At 35.9% G+C, this 23,219-nt stretch overlaps 3 protein-coding genes across 3 annotated transcripts in view; 2 read left to right on the forward strand and 1 right to left on the reverse strand.

Moving 5' to 3' along the window:
- Positions 1-23,219, forward strand: part of LOC143553188 (uncharacterized) — a 233,343-nt gene that overhangs the window by 170,377 nt on the left and 39,747 nt on the right. The window lies entirely within an intron of this gene.
- LOC143554787 (phosphoacetylglucosamine mutase-like) lies at positions 483-5,378 on the reverse strand. The gene is made up of 9 exons (XM_077044474.1): positions 5,266-5,378; positions 4,926-5,191; positions 3,874-3,993; positions 3,598-3,740; positions 3,280-3,531; positions 2,030-2,418; positions 1,769-1,944; positions 876-972; positions 483-764 (listed from the first exon to the last, which is right to left on the reverse strand). The coding sequence occupies exons 1-9, from the start codon at positions 5,324-5,326 to the stop codon at positions 616-618; spliced, it is 1,653 nt and encodes a 550-aa protein (XP_076900589.1). The 5' UTR covers positions 5,327-5,378; the 3' UTR covers positions 483-615.
- LOC143554812 (putative oxidoreductase At4g09670) lies at positions 12,156-14,251 on the forward strand. Its single transcript, XM_077044491.1, has 2 exons — positions 12,156-12,693; positions 13,571-14,251. Exons 1-2 carry the CDS (start codon positions 12,175-12,177, stop codon positions 13,763-13,765), a joined length of 714 nt encoding a protein of 237 aa, XP_076900606.1. The 5' UTR covers positions 12,156-12,174; the 3' UTR covers positions 13,766-14,251.

Below are 23,219 nucleotides of genomic sequence, written 5' to 3' on the forward strand. Positions count from 1 at the left end.
GTTGTCCACTTTCCGGTTCAAGAGAGTTGATACTCATAATTTTATTTGTGTTTTAACATCGGTCATTATAATTTCATATACAGTAGATGAGCATAAAACATATTACAAAATATATGTAATACGTAAAAAGGATAACGATCAGAAAAACAAACTATAATCTACACCAAAATCCGAACAACAAAGAAAACGACTAGTTTAGACTCATGTTGACGTAATTCACAATTTTGCGTTTATTTGCTCGCAGATGTAACAACTACAGAAAAAAGTATTGTCGGAGATGATCAACTTGCCTGAGAATCCCAGTAGAGATTTGTATGTTCTCTTTTGTGCAACAATAGTTATTATATTGCTCATGAATTTGATAAGTTTACCATGTTAATGGTGCACTTGTTAACATCAATGATGGTCCTGAAATCAATGACCTTTAACCCCTTTCACATTTACTATTCCCATTCACCTTTTTTCCAACAATGGTCTCTTATATATGTAAATTTGAAACTAAAGTTTAAATCTAGTTCCCAACAAAGTGTTGTAAGTAGTTCACATTGTTATACTTTTATTATACATCCAACCCAAAATAAAGTCATTATATGTGGCCTGCAAGATTCATATTCATTAATGGAACCCGAGAAACTGATCCACGACTTTTGCTACGGAAGTGGCGAGCTCATCTGCTGCCACCTGTGTATCTGCCTCGGCATAAACCCTCACCACATCCTCTGTTCCTGATGGTCTGACAAAACACCGGCCTTGTTTGTATTTTGCTGCAAAAGCGAGTAGTTATCCTTTTAATTATGATTGTTTATTTGACCCGTAACCCAAATTAAACCCATTCATAAGCAAAAGGGTCGAACTTGACACAATACTCTACTAACCGGTTAACGCATTGATGGCATCTTGAATACCAGGTGGCTTCTCGGCACAAGCTTCTGCATTTGTCGTGACAAGAGCAGTTCTATCTGCAACCTTTACCTGGAATTTATAACTAAACTAAATCAACATTTCAAGAACAAAAGAACATATGTAATGTTTCAATTTAGAGACTTTTATCAACTTTTTCGCTCAACTTTCGTGACAAAATGGAGGATTGGATGGTTTGGTAATGGGCCAAGACAAGTAATGTTTTGATGCAATTCAAAAAGGGCCGGATCAGGTTTGACACATATTGGTGTAAATGAGCCAAGCCACTCGTGAGCTGTTAGATATTGGCTCGCTAAAAGCTTAAACAAGCTCAAGCCTAAAATAAGCTTGTTTATTAAACGAGCCCGAGCTGGCTGGCTCTCAAGCTTAAAGGAGCCTGATATATATATAATTTTTTTTAATATTTTAATATATATTTATATAATGATTACCATTATATATAGAATTATAATAAACATAACTAGATAACATATGTTATGTTGTATATGAAATTGCTAATTTTAAAAGAAAATATATAAAAAATGTATATTTGTATATAGGTTAATAATAAGTAATAACCGAGCCAAGCTCAAGCTCGTGTACATCCCTAAAACAAAACCCTTTTTTATCTAAAGATGTAACTTCTTTTGTTCATTAGTATGATAACAAAAATTATACGACTGTCTACTGGGTACATTTGTTTGTTAGTTTGTTTACTCATTCCTTAAACACACACATTGGGTGAATTTCAACATGTTTGACACTAATCTACGCTTTTGTTTTCCCGATTCAACCAATCCACAAGTAAATGTCAAATCCAATAATAATAATAAAAGTCAATGACGGGACAGAAATTATTAATACTAACCTTAAGTTGTCTACTTGGTAGATCAGAATAAAGCTCGTTCCAATTATCAACCGACCACCCCATATGTTGTAAGATGGCTTCAACCAAAAGCAACCCACTCAAGGCATCACCCACAGCTTGATTCACCACCTTACTCACTGCAGATAGCCTCTTAGCAGCATTCATCTTATTCAAACCTTCAAAACCAATTTTTATTGTATTAATCACCCATTTTCTATAAATTAGTTGCAAGCCAAAAAGGGGCATAAAATAAAGAATTACTTGTTTCAGTAGACTTGATATCCTCTAACCAAGTTAAGAACTTGTCGGAGAACAATACAGTTCCATGTCCGTTTGCTTCAAAATAGATACCGATATCATACTCTTCTGCTTTCCCGTGCAAGTATTTTACCCCTGTGGGTGTGAATATAACTTGTAATCCCAACTTGGTTAGGTATTTGGTTGATGCACCGTTAGCATAAGCGGTTTGTACAACACCGACACGAGGTTGGTATTCATTTTTGTCTGTGAGAATATTTAGTTGCTTTTTCATAAATAAAGCAAACAATGATAACATCTTGTCCCCGTCAATTAGGTTAATTTTGTTGTTTCCGTTTGGTATGATTGTAAAGTAAACTATACGATCCGCGTCTCCATCTAGACTTGCACACCTGAAACACTAGAACCATTCAAGTTATTACTCTTATATATTATTACCCATTAATAACTTCAATTAAGAGGTAGGAATTGTATCCATTTACTTAGGATACACTAGTTTGGGTTATGGTTTGTCCCTAACAAGTCATATAATGAAAAAATAGCCTAAAGGGAATCAAGTCAGATGGTCAATAGTTTCCCGCTTGCCCTAAATCATTTTTCATGTTTTTCAGTAACCGTGAGAACCCACCATGGCCACCAAAATGCTTCTGAATATAAAACTATCGGGCCTCACCAATACCCTGTTAACCAATCCGACCAGCCAGGTCGAGTTCATGGGCTAAGGCAGAAACTAGGGATGTAAGCGAGCTAGGATGCTCATGAGCTACTCGAGATTGGCTTTCTAAAAGCCCGAATCGAGCCCGAGCCTAAGAATAAGCTTCTTTAATAAACGAGCCCATACAATAAGGCCTGAGCCTATTATTTAACTAATTTTCATTTAATATATTAAATAGATATATTTATATAATAATAACTATTATTATTTTATATAAAATTGAGATAAAATAATAATAATAATAATAATATATTATGTTATATACAAACATTATAATTAAAGTATATAATAATTATAAATGTATTTCAAGCCCGCTTTAGAAATAGAGCTCGAAACAAGCCTTGCCAAGCTTGCGCTCGGATAGGTTCGGCTCAATTACAGTTTACACCCCTTGCAAAACCCTCTTTAAGATTTATTACGCTTACACCCTCCTGAATCTCTTTTGACTTCTAAGACTTGATTATTATTGCAATAACCTAGTTTTGGGAGTGGGACCATATTTAACACATTATCTATTTATAAAAAAAATATGGCTCACCTTACGCCGACATCCGATGGACCAAACCCTTGAGGAGAAACCTTCTCTTTTTGTACATAATCAGCACCGACTCCTTCATTTAATATACCACCTTCTTTACCCGAATTACGAATCTCTAAATCCAACCAGTTTAACTTCTCTTTCAAAAGTTGAAGTTTTTCACCACCGACTCCATTTGAGCAATCAACGATCAACTTCCCAATCGGATGATCATTTTCTCCACTCTTCTTTGGTATCAAATCTATCAAGCATCTAATGTAATATAATTAGCGTTTGTCTGGTCAACTAGAATTAAATAAAAAAGACTCAAGTACCAACCTGAATGAGGTGGCAAGCTGATCAAAATAGTCAACCTCAGAGGCTTTAATGTTCCTGTTTCTAGCACGAACCATCCAATGCAATTGTGGAGTTGTTACAATTCCCAAATCAGTTGCAACAGCTCCGATTACTGAACCTATTCCCTGAAGTTATTCAATTAAGCATCAATAATCAACATACAAGACAGCATAAAGTCATATTCTTATAGACTCAAACCAATAACACAATGTAATTGTGATGATAATCATCGGTAAACGTTCTTTTAAAGATTCTGACTTGTTTTGCAGCTTCAACTAGAGATTCGCCACTAGGTCTGGTGTCTCTTCCTAAAAATACTGAAGCCACCTTTGATCCGTTAAGTGGTATGTTTTCCTTCTTTGCAAATTCCTCTATCAACTGAATCAGTATAAGAAAATTGAAATGAAGGTTTTCTTCCTTGATAAACAATCAATTGAATTACTATAGTTTGTTTTCATGCTTGTCAAAAGGTGAAAAGAAAGCATATAAACAGTTAAATACAGCCTTCTTCAATCAATCCAAATAAGGGGAAACATTATTTGAACTTATAACCGAATCTAAACCGTTTAGGTACGAACCAAATTCAATATTTGGTTCTCGGTTCCAAAATCTGAACTCGGTTCAAACTGAATAAAGCAAATAAACCAAATAACGAATAATGACTATTTAAGTTTTGTAATTTAACACGATCCTATTTAGCCCAAACAAATCCAATAATCATAAAAAAAATATATATTAAAAATAATAAAAAAAATATATTATTCGGTCTAAACCAAAAACGTAACCAAGTTCGAATTCGGTTTCTATTAGGTTTTTAGCTACCTATATTCGGTCGGTTAGATTTCAGTTTTAGTCTTTCATGATTAAACCGAACAAAATAAACTGAAAACCAAACCAAACCGAATTTGAATTCTGTTTTCAGTTCGATTTGGAACTACCTGAACTCGGTTTGTTTAAATTTCAGTTTTCGGTTTGATTTCGTGAATAAACCGGACTGCATTCGAATTTTTGTTTCCGCTCGATTTTGACCACCTAATTTCAATTAGATTGGATATCAGTTTTCGATTCAACCTCATGAATAAACCGAACCAAATAAACCGAAAACAGAACCAAAATCGAATTTTGTTTCCGTTCGATTTTGACTACCCGAATTCCATTCGGTTAGATTTCATTTCTGTTCGACTTCACTATTAAACCAAACCCCGACCCGCTTAAAACCCTACAAAAAAACCCCAAATCTAACCTAATCACATTTTCCCTAACTAACATTTCCAAATCATAAGACAATTTCACACAAATCGCACACATACCCGAAGAAGACTTTCGGGATCCGGAGCATTCACAATCGAGTCAGCAAACGGCTCCCAGTCCTGAGTGAGCATTCCACCACTAGGATCCGCAATTTTAACGCCGTTATCAGACACTTTATTGTGTGAAGCAGTGATCATCAATCCAATCACAGCTCCATCAGTCTTCAACGACCTCAATGCGGCCAGTATTCCGATTCTGAGCACCGTCGATTGAAGGATCGATGCGTCGGCTCTGAACCCAGCAGTGCCGTAAGATAACTTAATACCTTCAAAAGATTTAGTTTTTAGGGTTTAGAATACGAAGAATTGAAATGGGTTTGACGGAAAGATTATATTATACCTTGTGGAGGTGGAAATTGAGAAGCAGATTGAAGGAGCATTGATCGTTGCTGGTCGTTCATCGTTCCGTACTGTTTGTTCGTTTGTTTTTAACGGAAATGAACATAAACTTGTTTAGTTTTGTGTTTTACTAGACGGGTGAAAAGCAGATTTTGGCCGGTAGGTTTCAATTTTCAAATGATCGGTTTCGGTTTTCGACGGAAAAAAAATGTTACTAACGGTTTAGATCACACGGTTTAATTTAAAACCATCAAAACTATACCGTAAAGACTCATACGCAAAATGTTATTTTTTAACTGAGAAAGATATAACAATATTATACTCAAGTTAAAGAAAAAATGTGTTTGTTTTTATGCTGCAATTCTTTTAAAAAAAATATTAACGTATAAAAATATAGAGAAAATTTCAATTGCTTCCCTGGAAAATAATGTCGTGAGATGGAATAACCACTGAAAAACAATTTGCGCATAATAGACCACTGGATTTCTTGGACGGGTTTTTTTGATTTCCACCGTCAGTTGACTGCTGGATGGTAAAGGTATTTTAGTAATCTTCTAATAAATAATAAATATAATAATATAATAATAATAATAATAATAATCGTAGAACCATATTAAATAATAATCATCATCATTGTGTCTTGTGATAATATAACAACAGCGAAAGCCTTCATCAGCATATTAGAACTCATCTTCATAACATCATCTCATCTTCATTATTATCAACCTCAAATTCTCAAACCCACCACCAAGTAATCCATCTTAATCTCATCATCATCAGTTTCATAACAATTAATCGAATCTCTCAAATCCTCAAACCCTAGATTTCATCACTCAAACCCTCAAATCTCTCAAATCCCACCACCAATCTCTTCAATAATTCAACCACCGCACCCATAAATCATTCCGATCAAAACCCCTAACCTCCGACACCACGCCACCGCCATGGCAGTCACCGCCGCCATGGATTTCGGCCATCTCGTTTTTCCGGTCATCTCGTTTTTCCGGTCTCGGCAGCCACGTTCGTGGCTTCATCGATCTTCTTCAACGCCACCGCCACGACACCCACGTTCGTGGCTTCATCGATCTTCTTCAACGCCACCGCCACGACACCCACGACAGCCACCGCCATGGACTTGGTTGTATGTTAGAACTTAGTACACATGGCTAGAAGAAACAATGGAGAAAAATTGAAGAATTTGCATATATATTGTATGAATATATAAACAGATTTGCAGCTTGTATGTGTCTGTGTCTTTTGGTGATGTTATAACAGAGCAAGTGGAATTAAAAGTTGTGTTGATTAATTTTCTGGAATTAAAACTTAGGATGCCTAATTATAATTGGGGAAGATGAAGTGACAGAAGTGATAATATATAGTTTATGTTGTATAGCTATACTAAACACTAACTTAGTTCAACTGGTAATTTTGGTGGGATGTTAAACTGGAGGTCTCGGGTTTGAATCCTGGCATTTACATGGTTTTAGGTGATTATTTTTAAAATGAATTAAAGGCTTAAATGTAAAACCGTAATTTCAACATTTTTAACAGGTCAACGCTTGGTCAACTGATGGTGAGAGTCAAAAAAACCCGCCTGCGAAATCCAGTGGTCCATTATGCACAAATTCTTTTTCAGTTGTTATTCCATCTCGCGACGTTATTTTCCAGGGAGGCAAATTGGAATTTTCTCAAAAATATATTAACATTTAAAAATCACAAGGAAAGCTGAGTTAAAAATGAAAATAAAAATAATATCTGAAAAAATATTAAAGGTCATTATTGTAAATATTCTTTAGAATTACAAAACGTTTATTGCAATTGAGGAGGTAAGATTGCAACTATTTTAAATGAAATTGAATAATACGTGAGTTTTAGTGTTACAATAATTAGTCTCTATTGAAAGTTGTATCGTGTGCTTTGTTGCTTGTAAAACTCTTAACCAAGCATTGTCGTCCCAAGTGTTGAGACGGTCGGTTTCGGGTTACGCGCGTTATTGTACAGGAAGTAAAACAAAAAATGGACCAATGGGGTGGTGTCAGTCGGTAAAACTCGATCGTTAGTAAAACCCGACCGTTATTGATTCCGGGTGTTTAGGTGGTCAGTCTACTCGAATTTGGTCGGTTTTCGTCATGTACGTTACGATACCGAAACTAAACCAAATTAATATTTGGTCGGTTTACGTTACATTTGTTACGGAATTGGAACTAAAACAAAACGCGTTGAGTTTTCACGAATTCGGTTAGTTTCTGTCACGATCATTACGACACCGAAACTAGAACAAAAAATAATTGGCATTCACTCGGTTTCGTTACGTTCGTTTCAAACCGAAACCACATCAAAACAAATTAAAAAACACACAAAATACCACCAATAAGGTGCTACAAAGTGGCACAATCAGATCTTTATGACACCAAAGTTTCAAATTGTTATATATAAATAATTTATATACGTGGATATTGTTGGTAGTATATTTCATTTAGTTTCTAATAATAATTTGCTTATGTTGTTTGCTTGACTTGGGGGTGGCATAGATCTATGTTCGGTCATCAATTATTTTCGAGCGATTATACATGAATATTGTTGGTATAACCGTCGGCTTAGGTTTTTTCAAGTTATTTTTAATCAAGCTTCGAGCGAGTTACGAGTTGCAGAATTTTTGAACATCCATAATGTATACGTATAATTAAAACTACGATGCGTAATGGACTACTATAGTTAATCTCTCTCACCAAAGCAATTTCTTTGAATTATAATATAATTACTATACGTACCATAAATTTAACTTATAAAACATATAAAAACGAAGATCGCTTTTAAGAATGAGATGGTTGAGTGATTTGGATTTCTTTTTTGTTTTCTTAATTTCTCTTAGAATATAAAGATAGGGTCAAGTTATTCTACAAAGGGTAACAAAAATAAGTAGTGTGAGAAACCATAAATAATTGACATTTGTTAAGTGGGGACCAAAAGAAAAATGGTATAGAGGTAATTGTACACATTTTTTCTCTCCACATGCAAGACACATTTTAATACCCCCATCATTTTAGAACGTTTATAACTTTTTCGTATGATATTTAAAAAAAACAAAATTCATTATAATAACAAGCGTTTTTTATCTTTAATATGAGTATGATTTTTGTTATATAAAATTTAAAACAAAAATCAAGTCATTTTGTCTTTTCGCACACCATTGTGTCTTTTTTCGTCATTGTGTCTTTTCGCACACCATTGTGTCTTTTCGCTTATCATTGTGTCTTTTTTCGTCATTATGTCTTTTCGCACACCATTGTGTCTTCTCGCTTATCATTGTGTCTTTTTTCGTCATTGTGTTTTTTCGTCATTGTGTCTTTCAACTCATCATTATGTTTTTTTATATACTAGTAACACCATTGTGGAATAATAATATGTAAAAATAATGATAAAATAACAACAAAATATCTAATACATAAAACACAATGATTAATACATCTTACACGATAACTTGAAACGTAAAACACAATGGTGAATACGTATATAATGACCTAAAACGTAAGACACAATGGTGAATATGTATAACACAATGACCTAAAACATAAGACACATTGGTGAATATATATAACATAATGACTTGAAACGTAAAACACAATGGAAAAAACATATTACACAATGACTTGAACGTAATATACAATGAACGCAATACTATTTTTCTCAAATTAATGAATTTGTTATATGTCAATCCGAATAAAAGACAATGAACGAATTATACAATGACTAAAAGTTAATAACGAACAAAACGACAAAATGACGTAATCTTTGTTTTAATTTTTGTCTTTAATATGAGTGCTAGTTGAAATATAATGATCAAAATCTATAATACAATTCATATGAAAACTCAACTAAAAGACACAATAAACAACAAAAAACCACATTTAAAAAATCCATTAATTTTTTTTTAATTTTTTATAACAATATGATACTCATATTAAAGATAAAAAAATGCTTATTATTATGATGATTTTTTTTAAAAAATAATGTTGTATGAAAAAGTTATGAACATTTAAAAATGATGGGGGAATTGACATGTGACGTGCATGTGGAGAGAGAAAGTCTACAAAGGTGGGTTATTACATTCATGTCCTTTCCATCAATTTTTATTTATTAAATTAATCTCAGTCATTCAAATATAAGATCTATGAACTGGATTCCTTTTCACGCTACTCACTTTTTGTTGTCCTTTTTATTTTAACTTTACTCTATAAAGATAAGAGAATTACACTAAATGGAATGGAGTGCTCTCAATGAAACACATGTTATTTAACTTTTTTTGATTTGTTCTTAAACTTTATTAAAATACATTTTGAGGAGTTTCCTTTAAATAAAAAATACTAATGATATAATTATATATGTTAATGTCTAGTTATATATCTATCACGAGTTGGGATGATAATGAGTTAGGTTTTAGGCGAATTAGGCATTCCCATCCCTATACCAAATTATAAGCGCCTATCACACACCTGATTACCAGTTGGGTATCAGGTATGCATGCGCTGAGGATTTGGGGTATATCATGCATCATATATACTTACAATAAATCAGGTTTATCAGATATTGTATTTACTTGATAAATCTGGTTGGTAGGAACTAGGATTACAATCAGGTATATTATACATGCATATAGTTAAAAGTATACAAAATAGGAAAAAAAATAATGTCGGGTAAACATGTATATGTTACTGGGTAATCTAGTTGGGTAAACGGGTATATCACCTAATCCTATACCTGTAAAGAATTTCAACAAAACAAAAATTATAAAATAAAATCACATGTGCCGACCCATGCCTAATTTATTCTAATTATCCAACCTATATCATTTTCATTTTCAAATATCTCAGGTATTTCTACGTTTTAGGTATTCCTACTAGATTTGTGTTTCATTGACTCATAGACTACTTCTAGCTGTATCAATATCAATAAATCAAGTTAACACTAATTCTTATCATTATATTTGGTCCCGTACATGCCCAATAATAATATTGGAGGGTCGGGTTATTATACAAAAGGGGATAAAAATGAAAATTATTTTAACCACAAAGAAACCCCTTACAAGAAAAAAAAAACGTAACTCAAAATTTAATAAAAAAACAAAAAACGTAAAATAAAAAAACAAAAATGTTTTCACTGTCTTCCTCGTTCTAAAACAACACAATGTTGAAGAAATAGATCAATGTATCGTTTTATTTATCATTGTGTTTTGTGATTATTTTCGTCATTGATTGTATATTTTTTATTTGTTTATTGTGTCATTTTTTATTTATTATTGTGTGTTTTGTTTATTTTCGTCATTGTGTCCACTTTCTTGTCATTGTGTTTTTTGTCGTTTTTTTAACGTGAATGACGGAGGAAACATTTTTTGTTTTTATTTATATTTTGAGTTATGGTTTTTTAATTACTTTTTATGAATTCTTTTAGGGTTTATTTTTCTTCTTTTTATATCACAAATCATTTTTACACTTCTTATTTTTATTTTTTTTATATTTTAGTTTTTTCCTATTGGATGCATGGATATGTCAAATATAAGCGGCCGAATAATGTTTGGATCAAGCACATGTCAAATATAAGCTGCCCAATAATCTTAGATACAAGCATACGTGTCAGATATAAGTAGCTCAATAATGTTGGATACAAAATATGTCAAATATAAGTGGCCAAGGGAACAGTTGTTAACATATTAACTAAAATAATTAAAAGAAAAGGCGGACAACTATTCATGTGTACCCAATACTACCCATGAGTACCCCTGGACAGTCTCTTTGTTAAAGTCACCTTTGATTTCCAAATATGTTTCTTACCAATTTTGTTTTTTAAAACGACGACTTTGTTGCAGTTTTAGACTATCACACTTTTTAAATTTAAAAGCCATGTTGTTAAACTCTAACAAGGTTATATTATCTTGACCAGGCCCAAATTGGCTTCTAAGTTTGGCTTGAGTTTTCCTCGAAAAACCATACGAGCGACTGCCACTTAACAGTCGTGTGCCGCTACAAGAGTAAGACTCTCCGACGTAACACACGATGGGACGAAAACCCGGGTGAGCCTGAGATTCAAACCGGTTACCTCACAAGACCCAGCTAAAATCACTTATTGCCGTAATTCACTAAAAGTGACACCAATGAGGATCAACTTGGGTCTCTACTAGAGATCCCAAGTCTTTCTACCACTAGACCATGAGTAATGAAATTATGTTTCTTACCATCTCTATTTTATTATTTAAATAATCTACTGACTAAAACCAAGTAAGTTAGTAAATTATTTTATAATTTAAATAAGATATTTAAAAAAATGTTTGGTAGTATGGTTTTGGTAAACGGGTATGTATTTTAAAATAATAAGTTAAGTTATATGTAATACTTAGCCATGAGAAACTGGGCGGTTACTGTGGGTTTAGATCACAGATCAAAGATGTTTCAAATCATAACGGGTTCATATCAGTTCCTGTTGTTTTAAAAAAAGTACATCAATCTCTTCAGGTCAATACGAGTTTTGGCAAAACAAAGTCGGGTTGAAAAGAAATATCAAAAAAGGTTTACCCGCTATATTTTCTTAATATGGCAAATAACGGTGGTGGTGGGACGACTACAAGGTAGTGTTAGAAGCGGAGGAGGCGGCTGAGACCGAGGCAACAACAGTGCCAATTTCGATGATGGTGATAGTGTCGGCAACAACAAGCATGCAGGGAAGACAAACAACGGTAATAGGCGTGCTACGGTGCTAACCCAATTGAATACTTTGAGAAGAACAAGTTTTATGGCAGTCATCTTTCTTTGACCCGTTAACTAATTTAAAACTAATTCACCATCATTCATTAAAAGTAAATAAATAAATAAAAAAAAAATTCTACCCCACTACACCAATACCATACGTCAATATCTATATGAACCCATGGCAATTTCACCTGCTCCATATCCACTTCAAAGTCCTCCGGCCAACAATGACACAAACACAACTCCGGTTTGGGATCCTGGGCTGCGCGAACATAGTCCGCAAGGTATCAAGGTCTATGCTCAGCTCCCCTAACATCACCATTTCCGCCATTGGCAGCCGCTCTCTTGACAAGGCAATTGCTTTTGCTTCTGAATGCCACTTCCCGGAATCCACTAACCTTTACGGAAGCTACGGGGCCATGTTGGACGACCCGGATGTTGACGCCGTTTATATTCCGTTACCATCAAGCCTCCATCTACACTGGGCAGTTCTGGCTGCCCAGAAGAAGAAGCATGTTTTGTTGGACAAACCCGTGGCGTTAAACGTGGGTGAATTGGATGTTATACTGGAGGCTTGTGAAGCTAGTGGGGTTCAGTTCATGGATGCAACCATGTGGATGCATCATCCTCGGACGGAACAGATGAAGCAGGTTCTTTCTGATGAACAAAGATTTGGTCAGCTCACAATGGTATCGTCTCCTCTTATCTATCTATAAATATAGGGTTTTGCGAGGATGAGAAGTAGGGGTATAAATGAGCCAAAGCTCGGTTCAAGCTTAACCGTGTATTGTGAATCAATTTGAATTTAGTACATACAAGTCCCGAGGAGTTAAATTAAACTAAATGCACGAGTCTCGTTAATGTTCAACGAGCCTAAACGAGTTTTATTTGGGGCCAGGCTTGTTAAGGTCGGTTCGTTTCGAACTTGTTATTAATTTGATCTTAAATATCTCGTGAGAAACTCGGCTAGATTGCACACTAATTTGGAAAAGAAAATACGTTACTTATTATTATTATTATTATTATTATTATTATTATTTTGACAACTAACCGAATAACTCAATGAATTATGTATTTTACATCGAATAGAAGGCGAACGAGCTAAAAGCCACGTCAATGGCCGTTTTTAAAAATGAAAACTAAATCTTGTAAAAACTAGATTTAGATCTTGTGGTTATAAAATTACAATTAACAATGAATGATAACATCACATTAGTATATATGAACATCACCTGTTAGACTAGACTAACTAACTCCAAAACTTTAAGCACAAGAAAAGCATTTGATGAAAATAGTTAAACATTGAACAATTATTCCTCCGGTGGTTAACTAACATTGATTCCAAGATCAACGGGTCATGCATAGTAATATTATGACTTCAAAATCAGTCAATGTAGTTTCTAAAAGATTGAGTTTTGCAAATTAAAATGTGGTAGCGGCGCAACTTGTTGCTCGCTTGCCTTTTGTTTTGATGTAATCACTACTTTTCAGTTTAAAATAAATTGTAACATAAAAGGGTCTTTCGTGTAAAGCTTGATCTCGATGTAAAAACATTGATTTTGGCAGGTCCATAGCGTGTTTACACACATGTCGGACGAATATTTTCTAAAGAATGACGTTCGTGTAAAGCCTGATCTCGATGCCCTTGGAGCTCTTGGAGACAATGGATGGTACGCTATACGTGCCATTCTATGGGCTAATGATTACGAGCTTCCAAACACAGTTACCGCGTTTCGTGACCCTGTGTACAACGAGGCATGAGTCTTGTTGAAATGTGGTGGTTCTTTAAACTGGTACAAAAATGGTAAAGTTGCAACCTTTTGTTGTTCGTTCCTGTCAAACATATGCATGGACATAATGGTACACGGAACTAAAGGGAACTTGCGTGTACATGATTTTGTGATACCGTTTAATGAAAAGTTGGGATCGTTTTATACTGTGACTGATTCAAAATGAACAGAACGGTCACTCAGGTGTGATCCTGAACCGAGTGAGGTGAAGGTAGCAACCGATGTGCCCAAAGAAGCGTTGATGTTGCGTGAATTTGGTCGATTGGTTGCGGGAATTCGCAGTGGTGAGGCTAAACCGGAGACAAAGTGGGCGGTCATTAGTAGAAAGACTCTATTGGTTATTGATGCAGTAATGGCTTCGATTAACAATGGTTTTGTGCCTGTTGAAGTTGTTTACTAGTTAAAAGTCATTTGCTTTCTTTTGTGGTAGTGTTTTAACGTATGCAGGATGTTGTAATAATGCATGTCTAGTATAATAATAATGGAATAAAAGATGATCGATCGTTATTTCTAAGTTTTGGAAATATTTGAGCATATTTATATTTTAGAAGAATCGAATAATTAATTAGGCCAGTTCATCTCTCTTTTAGACGTTCTCTTAGACCATAGACACATTCAAAATTTTACACAACGTGGTGTCCAGTTAACTTTCTAGTTTTTGTAAAAATAGGGTATAGTCATGCCTATCCTCAAGGCATTTTGCGACGCCCATTCAGTTTTTTCAATTTTTGTTTTTTTTTATTTTTTTAATAATTATAATTTAATTAAATAAACTAAATAAATAAAAAAATCACATTAAAATTAAAAATAGAAACTACAAAATAAAACAAAAAAAACATAAAATTACATTTCTTCTCGTTTCGACTAGGCGTTGGATTCTCGGGTCAGATTCGGAGAGGTCTATCCTTAAAACTCGAGGTGAGCATCAATCCGCCTCCCTAAAATAACATCGGCAACCTTTTTATTGACTTGAAGACGCTCATAACCAAGGTCGCGTATATCTTGAAGTCGACGGCTCATTTCTTCGAACTGTCCTGTCATATAGGCACCAACACTCGCCGACGATGACCCGACCCATTTCTCTTGCTTCTCCGCATCACCGACACCACTACCCCACGTATCTTTATTTCAATTGTAAACCGTATGAAAAAGTTGACATCTCGAGTTTATGTCGGTCCATATTGACATTAGTGAATCTTTTTTCCGATGCTTGTCTCCTTCAATTTCTTTGAAGATCTCCAAATTTTTTTTCCAAAAAACGCTAGAGGCTTAATAGGTGGCTACAAAAGATAGTTAAATAAATATTACTACAAACTTAATATTATTTCTCAACAAACAATAATAAAATAAAACAATAAGAATAATATTAAACACTTACAACATTTGGGATCTTCCGATATCACTACCCACGACCGTGCAAGGTATTTACACTCGTTTGTTGTCCATGCTATTGTTTCCTTATGGCTCGAGCTTCGCCGGGGGGGTTTCTTTGTGTGTTTTCTCTCAACGCCTTCTGGACGTTGGCTCGACCCGACACGAGTCTTCGGATTGGGTTGTGTCTCTGGCACCGTCTCTTCTTCATCTTGTTTCAAACCGACCATCGTGCTTGGATGTTGAAAACCGGCCCTCATGCTCGGATTTTGGAAACCGACCATTGTGTTCCGACACTATAAACAACCTGTCTATCTTATAAAAGTAAATCGGTTTAACATAAAGTTAAATGGTTTGACGTTTTCGTTATTCTGATATGTTGGTGAGTTAGTATAATGAACTTTTGTATAAGATGTTTAAACTACAACAATAGGTTTACACAATAACTAGACATGCTAGTGATTTAGCTGCAAACTTTGATAGATCTGGTTTTATAGTTTCAAAAATATTCACTTGTATTAGAGGGGCACTCATGGGTAGTATTCATGCATCGACCAATCATACACAGTTATTTCATTTATACCCTTAAGTACATATAAACCAGAAAATAACTGGAAACACATACCCATAACTACATTAAAACTTTTTTTGTTTAAGGGGCTGTTTGGGATTTCTTATTTTTGCTCCTTATATTATAACTAATGGTTTATAAGTTATAAGATGTTTGGGAAAGTTGGGTTTTGTGAGTGTATCTATACTCTCTAATAAAAGACTACAAGTTTTGTCACTTGTCATTCATACATTAAACCTCACTTTTTTTAATAAATTTATAATAGTAAAATAATAGTTATCATTCTTACAATTTATGCTTCAAAATTTGTTAATTTAATATTTACTTCCTATTTTTTTAAACATTTTATATTTATAATTATCTTTTACTTTAAAATTGTATGCAAGACTGTTGTACAACGAACGTATTAACAGTGTTTAGTTTATTGTTTATTGTATACTAATTATTTAGTTTATATTTTTAAAAACTACCCGTGTAGTACACGGGCCTCAAACTAGTAAGGTATAAGTTACAACATTGTAACTTATACCTTATGCCTTAAATAAGGTATAAGTTGGTAAAATAAGGAATCCCAAACACCCCCTAAATTTAAAAATAAAAAAGCAGTTCAATGTAATTAAAATTAATTTTTCATTGAAATATTAATGGGTGTTTAATTTTTCAAAAACCTCCAATGAGTTTGCCATGTGGTAAACCTTTGCCACAAATTGTAATTTGGCAAAGTACCCACATGGTTAGGGGTGAGTTTGCCATGTGGTAAACAACCCATAAACCTTACCCACACTAGTGTCCCTTCCCCTCTTATAGTTTCAAACTAATAATAAATATTTCGGTTTGAATATACCCAGGGGTTCAACTAGCTTGAACTCAATTAAAGCATAACTAATACATTAATGGCTTAGGGTAACGGGTAATCGGTCAGTTAGAACTTCTGCATAGGCTAGAACTTCAAAAATTCGACTAATGATTTTTGATCGGATCATCAGTTTTCCAAACAGGCTTGAGAATCAATCGGCAACTTTGGAATGTCAGATCTTGGCTCAGGAATCTATGTATGTTGTGAGGATGGGATGGCATAAATGAGCAGTTGATGCATGCTAATTTTTACATAATTCGATCATCCTTGACGAACCGTCGAGAAAACCAACAACGGTTCGGAGGCCATCCAAATCACCGAGTCACGGTACACATGTCATTCCACTTCTATGTGCATTAGATTTGAAGTTATATGTGATATGGAAATGGGTGATAAATAATTTTCTTTGGTCTGATGTTATTTCATTTGTGTCAAAAATATTAAATTTTGAAAATCTTGGAAACTCAAAACGATAAATCCCAGAGATCAGCGTGGCATTGACGTTTAGCAAATCATCCCATTAGACTGAGGGGGTGTGGGGCTTCAACGGGGGCGCTAGAGCCCCTCCGCTCACGCCCCCAGGCGCTAACGCGAAAAACAAGGCAGGCGTGAGCCGGTTAGCGGGAGAAGAGAGAGAGCTGCACAACTTTTGATGATTTTTGACCGTTGGGAGCCGAACAAAAAAAAAAAAAATATTTTTCCTATATAATTATACCTCATTTCACCCATTTTTATACCAAAACTTCAAACATTCACCCAAAATCAATTCATCTTCTCAACTTTTTTTTTTTAAAAAATGGCTGCAATTGGTTCCCAAACCTTGATTCAGATTATCTTGACGACGATTTATGGTCGTCACCGCACCAACCGATGTTTTATTCGGAGCCGCAAGAATCATCCGGCTTTCAACCATCCAACACACAACCGTCTCCTAACTTTGTTGTTCGGGAGACACAAGAATCACACGGTGAAGCTACGGGACCAAAAAGACGCGTCCACCGGAAAAAACCAGTTGCAACGGACGGGTCGGGACCGGCTTCGACTCCGAGGACGAAACGAAAGCCACTCCGTGGTCATCGGATGAGAAGGAAGCCTTGTGTCGGGCTTGGATAGTCATTTCTGATGATCGGCGTTGCGGTAATTGTTTTAACGTTTTTAAAAAAGATTTTTAATAAAAAAGTTAAATAAAAAAGTTAAATGGAAATCTAATTTATTTATTCATTTTGCAGCCGACTACCAACAGAGAAAGATTTTTTGGACAAAGGTTAGGGAGACGTTTTACATGCTCGTTGGGAGTACAGAGCGGAACCCCGATATGATTTCGGGTCGGTGGTCCGAAATCAGAAAATTTGTCGGCTTGTTTACTAATCTTTTCAACAGGAACAGCGGTCGTATGAGACCAAGTGGCAGTGATGATTTGGCGGTTTACAATTTCACGGTCGAAGAATGGAAGCAGGAGTGTTTGCGGAGGTATGGGATGGTGAAGACGTGAGACGATTTAAAGTTGTGGGACAGGTTGAAAAGGTGTTCCAAGTGGGTTGAGCTGGTGGCGCCGGACTTTGATGTGGAAGTAGGGCCGAAACGGACTAAAACTAGTTCGTCTGGAGCGTATAGCACTTCAACCGGGTCGGATTGCCGCGTTAGATTCGACCTAAACATTGCGGAGGAGTAAACGTCTTCACCACCGAGGAGGCGGCCATTGGGAAGGGACGCCAAGGGGAAAAAACCGGCTGAGGGGGAAGCCGTAAACATCACCAATCTTGTTGAAACCCTCAATAATTTCAACAAAACCATGGAGGTGGTCTCTTATGACAAAAATGAAAAAAGTCGAATGAGAGATTTTGAGTTTCTTACTAGAGACTTCAGTAACCTAAATCCGGTCGATCAAATGCTAATGGAAAAGCAAAAGAAACGTATCCGAAAGAGGTTGATCGAAGAAGACCAAGCCGAAGAATAAAAAGAATGTTTCTTTTTAGTACTTTAATTTTTATTTTATTTTTAGATATTAATGTGTTTTTTTAATAATTTATGGGTTTTTTTAATAATACGTTTGAATATATTTATAAAAAAATAAAAAAAAAATTTTGCTGGAGCCCCTGCTGGAGCCCCTCCACACCAGGGGCCATGGCTCCAACGGGGGCTCCAACACCCCCCTTATCCAGTTTCTCTCTCTGCCACACGTCATAATATTATTGGTTGGAGCCCCACTAAAGCCCCCACACCCCTTAGTCTTAGACGAGGGAATCTTCCGTCCAAATAACATAATTAATGAAAACACATTATCGAAGTTTTAAACTTTCTAGTTAAATATAGTATTTTGAGTTGTTTTCACTAAATGAACAATATTAATGATACAATATATTTTGACGTCTAGCAGGAGCTACCTAATAATTAATGACAATACATTACTCGGGATAGCAATAGAAAAATTAAAAAAAAAAAAAAAGAAAATGAGTATTCGTTGTTTCGTTAAAGGTTTTCTTTAGATATTTTAAAAGCATTTCCAACTATTTTAATTTTTATATAATTTTATTTACGCTTATTGGATTTTACCTTTTAACAATTCCAACTAAAGGCTATTGCCGATATGATGTTAATTCTTACTGAGTTTATCGTCATTGTTGGTTCTAAATTTTAAAAATTGTCCCTTAGTTGTCCCTAGTGAAAAAAAACACTTAACGTCGTAAACTTTTTTTCGAATTTCAAACTGATTTTTTAGGGTTTTTTATCAGAAGGATGATACGAGTCAACGGATGTAACACTTAGCTCAAAACAATGCTACAAACGGCTTAATTTTTAACCGATTTGAAAGCACTGATCAAGTCATTTGGATCATTGTTTTGAGCTAACTTTTACATCAATCGACTCGTATGTTCTTTTAATCAAAAGCCCAAAACAATCAATTTAAAAATATGAAAAAAATTAACACCATGCCAATTTTTTTTAAAAAATTTGATTACACTAGGATAAATCAATTGGCATTATTAGCGGTCAATAACCTTTTAGTTGGGAACTTGGGATTATTAAAATGCAATAAACTTTTTATTTATCATCTAAGAAAATTAAAATTATAAAATCTAAAAGTTTGTAAATTAGTAGATTATTTTATTACTCAAAGTCTCAAATACAAAAAATACTAAAAATATTGAGATTTATGTATACGAATATAGTTTGGGTAAATAGGAATGTGTGTTTTGGATATCACACCGGGTCTCACCTAATTATCTAATACCATACTGATTTTAATACATTTGAAAACTTTTTAAGCTAATCTCATATTCCGCTTCTATACCCGAATATTTCAATTTTGGATTTGCTTGGGTTCAGATTGTTTTTCCATCCTACTTACCCATACAACTATACCTATATCATGGGTGTGTCATCTGGCTCCATAAACCAGGGCCAACACAACCGGTTTGAAAGTCCAAAATAAAGCCTTTTCCAAAACTCTACTGCTTTGTATTTGTGGGAGTTAAAAAATAAGTTTTCAAGGTCTCTTAAAATGGGTAAAATTTAAAAGTTACCTAATATTTGAAAAGCGACTTGCACTTGCTATGATGAATATAAAACAACTCTATGAAGATTCTATTACAAAACAAAAATAAAATACTCTATTATTAAATTAAGCATCACATGAATTAATCATAAGAGAACTTATTTAATGGCCGCACTAACAAATCAAAATCCCGGATTCACGGACAACAAATTAATAAAACATATTAGTCAAACAATTACTCCCTCTGTCCCATTTTAAGTATCATAATTTGAATTTTCAAGTCTTTTTTGTTTAACTTTGACCGATAATATTTTTGTTTGTGTTATATAATACTTGATGTAAAATATATGAATGGATTGAGTTTTAAATGTATTTTACATTGATATAATTTTCATCAAGTATTATATAACACAAACAAAAATATTGTCGGTCAAAGTTAAACAAGAAATACTTGAAAATTCAAATTAAGACACCTAAAATGGGACGGAGGGAGTATTAAATTAATGGCCGCACTAAGAAATCAAAATCCCGCACTACTATTATTAATTTTTTTTAAAGAAATTATAATTTACTATAAAACGATTACAATAGAGTGGCAGGCAAACGGGCAACAAGCTGCGCTGCACCGCCGTTTTGAATAGCAAAGCTAATCCTGCTAAAAACGAAGTTCTGGGACCTAGAAGCTGAAGAGGTTCCGTGTACGACGCGTTGAACCCTACTCAAAAATTTCACAGCCTCTGGGGCCAGGAAACCAAATGTATCAAAGGCAAATGGTAGAAAGACATGTTGATTATCCAAACAAGCTTTCTCGTGTTTAACAACTTTGCCCGATTCAGCCTTCAACGCAGCCTGACCACAACAAACCCACGGTCCCTAAGCCCAACAAGAGGAGACACTCCTGTAAGATCCACACAGGGGTGTTTCCCCCTGTCCACCCGAACACAAGAATATCAGCTGGTTGTAAAGTGGACCTCCCTTCAAGAGGATCCGTGAGAAAGTTAATAGGGGCCTCCTTTTTAGCACATGGACCTCCCTTCAAGAGGATCCGTGAATATCAGCTGGTTTAAGAACATCACACAGAACATCCCTAACCAAATCAATGTATGTATTTAAATCCAGGCAATTCTTTGCAATGCACCGCATGGTCAACAAAAGAATCCAAACAGACCTTGCGACAAATTGGGCAAGGTTCATCAGTCGGGAACATAAGGATCATTAACCGATACTTAAGGATAGCCCGATACTCCAAACCCGACATACGTTGGCCTAAGCCTTCAATGGGGATGGCCGTTAGAAATTCCTGAGCCCGAGGAGCTCGAAGGCATTCAAACAACGCCTTTTGGCGAGGGGATAGATCAAACTTCACTTCTAAACTCTTGACGATTCCACTAAATAAGGCACTCGCCACAACATGTTGGGCTTTAGGGGGGCGGTGTCCTTATTAGAGAACCCCGCTAAGATCAAAATCTGGAAGTGAAGTACGTAAACGATCCATCGCACACCCATAATCAGAGTTCAACCCATAAATATCACAACCCCGAAGAATATGGTCTTGCAAACACCACGACTGTGCTCTCGAAGCCACAAAAGCATATGTAGATACATCCTCGGCCGAACAGAGACCCAAACCCCCATAACGGGTCGGAAGTGATGCCAACATCCATTGGAGATCCCCAAAGAACGGACCTCCACAAACCACGATGTCCTCAATCGCCATTCGAAGACCATTGTCAAATATAGAAACAGCTTCCCCCACATACATAGATTGACACGTCCTCAAACCGAACAAAAGCTTGGCGACTCCCATACATGAGCGAAGCAAAAGAAGCTCGCATTGAGGATCCCGAAGTCTTGGGAGACAGCTCATCAGTTCCACAACGCTAGATGCCCTTTTCATAGCCAAACTGCTGATAAACCCCGCATCTCGGCTTACAGCACCACCAAGGAGTTTCACGCCAATCACCGGCCTTCCAATCCCGCAAGGGAACAACCCCTCCTGAACCTTCACCCCATTGCATGTTGGCCAAAATAACTCTGTTTTCTTGACGTTTAATTCAAGACCCAAACGAGGCCCCTCAGACCTGATAATATCTAATGCTTTCGCCACCTCTCTAGTATCCCCGATAATCGTGCCATCATCCAAGTACCAAGCATGAAAGAGAAGTTTGCACCGATCTCTGATTTGGTGAACAAGTGGGTGCAAAACTAAGGCAAAAAGGAGAGGCCCAAGAGGGTCCCCCTGTTGAACCCCAGTGGTGGATTTAATGAAAGTATCACCCACATATAACCTAGCCGACTGCCCATATAAAAAATCCACCCAAAGAGAAATGGAAGGACATCGACTCCGAACCTCATGTAGAAGGGTCGTCCTATCAACTAAGATGAAGGCATTGGAGAAATCAACAGTAAGCATAGCCAATGACCCATCCGAATGAAACTGATTTAGAAACCTGTTCGCGCTATGAAGCACGGCCTCTGCCCCACTGGGGACTCCCACCCCAAATTGAAAGTCACCGAGGTATTTAACCATCTCCTTCCCGACACCCCTCATAGCCACCTTAGAGACCAACCGCCTCCAAATGGCCCCAACGGCAATAGGTCTAATCCCATTGTCCGGTTTAAGCAACGGCGTAAGTGGGGCAGACGCAACAAACTCTGCCAACACCTTAGGACACCTTCCCCCCAAAAATAAATTAACCACCGCAGAGATAGCCTTGAGCAAACCATCCGCAATCGGAGACCCCTCTCTGCACAACGCATCTAAAATGTGTTGGGCTCGCAAACCGTCCCGCCCACACGAAGTCCCTTTAGGGAAAGATTTAATGCACCCAAGCACACTATCAACGTCCACGACAAGGGGAGACTCAGAAAGCAAGGAAGCAGGCATAATCGGAGGCGCCATGATGGGATGCTTAGACAACAAAGCGTTCAAAGTATCCTTACCGAAAGGTGCAACCCCTGAAGAGCATAATACCTTGACCGCAGCAGTGAAATGCCTGTCCGCAACTTTCCGCAAACATTGTTTAACATTGGCGCCCAACCCGGCGTTGTCAGACTCGAGGACAAACGCATCACCACCCGGGGCATCCCCAAGGGGTTGGTCAAAAAACGATATAAGGAGCTCAAAGAAA

This window comes from Bidens hawaiensis, unplaced genomic scaffold, assembly GCF_021521415.1.
Source record: "Bidens hawaiensis isolate Kalapana, Puna unplaced genomic scaffold, B.hawaiensis_p1.1 tig00001032_1, whole genome shotgun sequence".
NCBI lineage: Eukaryota > Viridiplantae > Streptophyta > Magnoliopsida > Asterales > Asteraceae > Bidens > Bidens hawaiensis.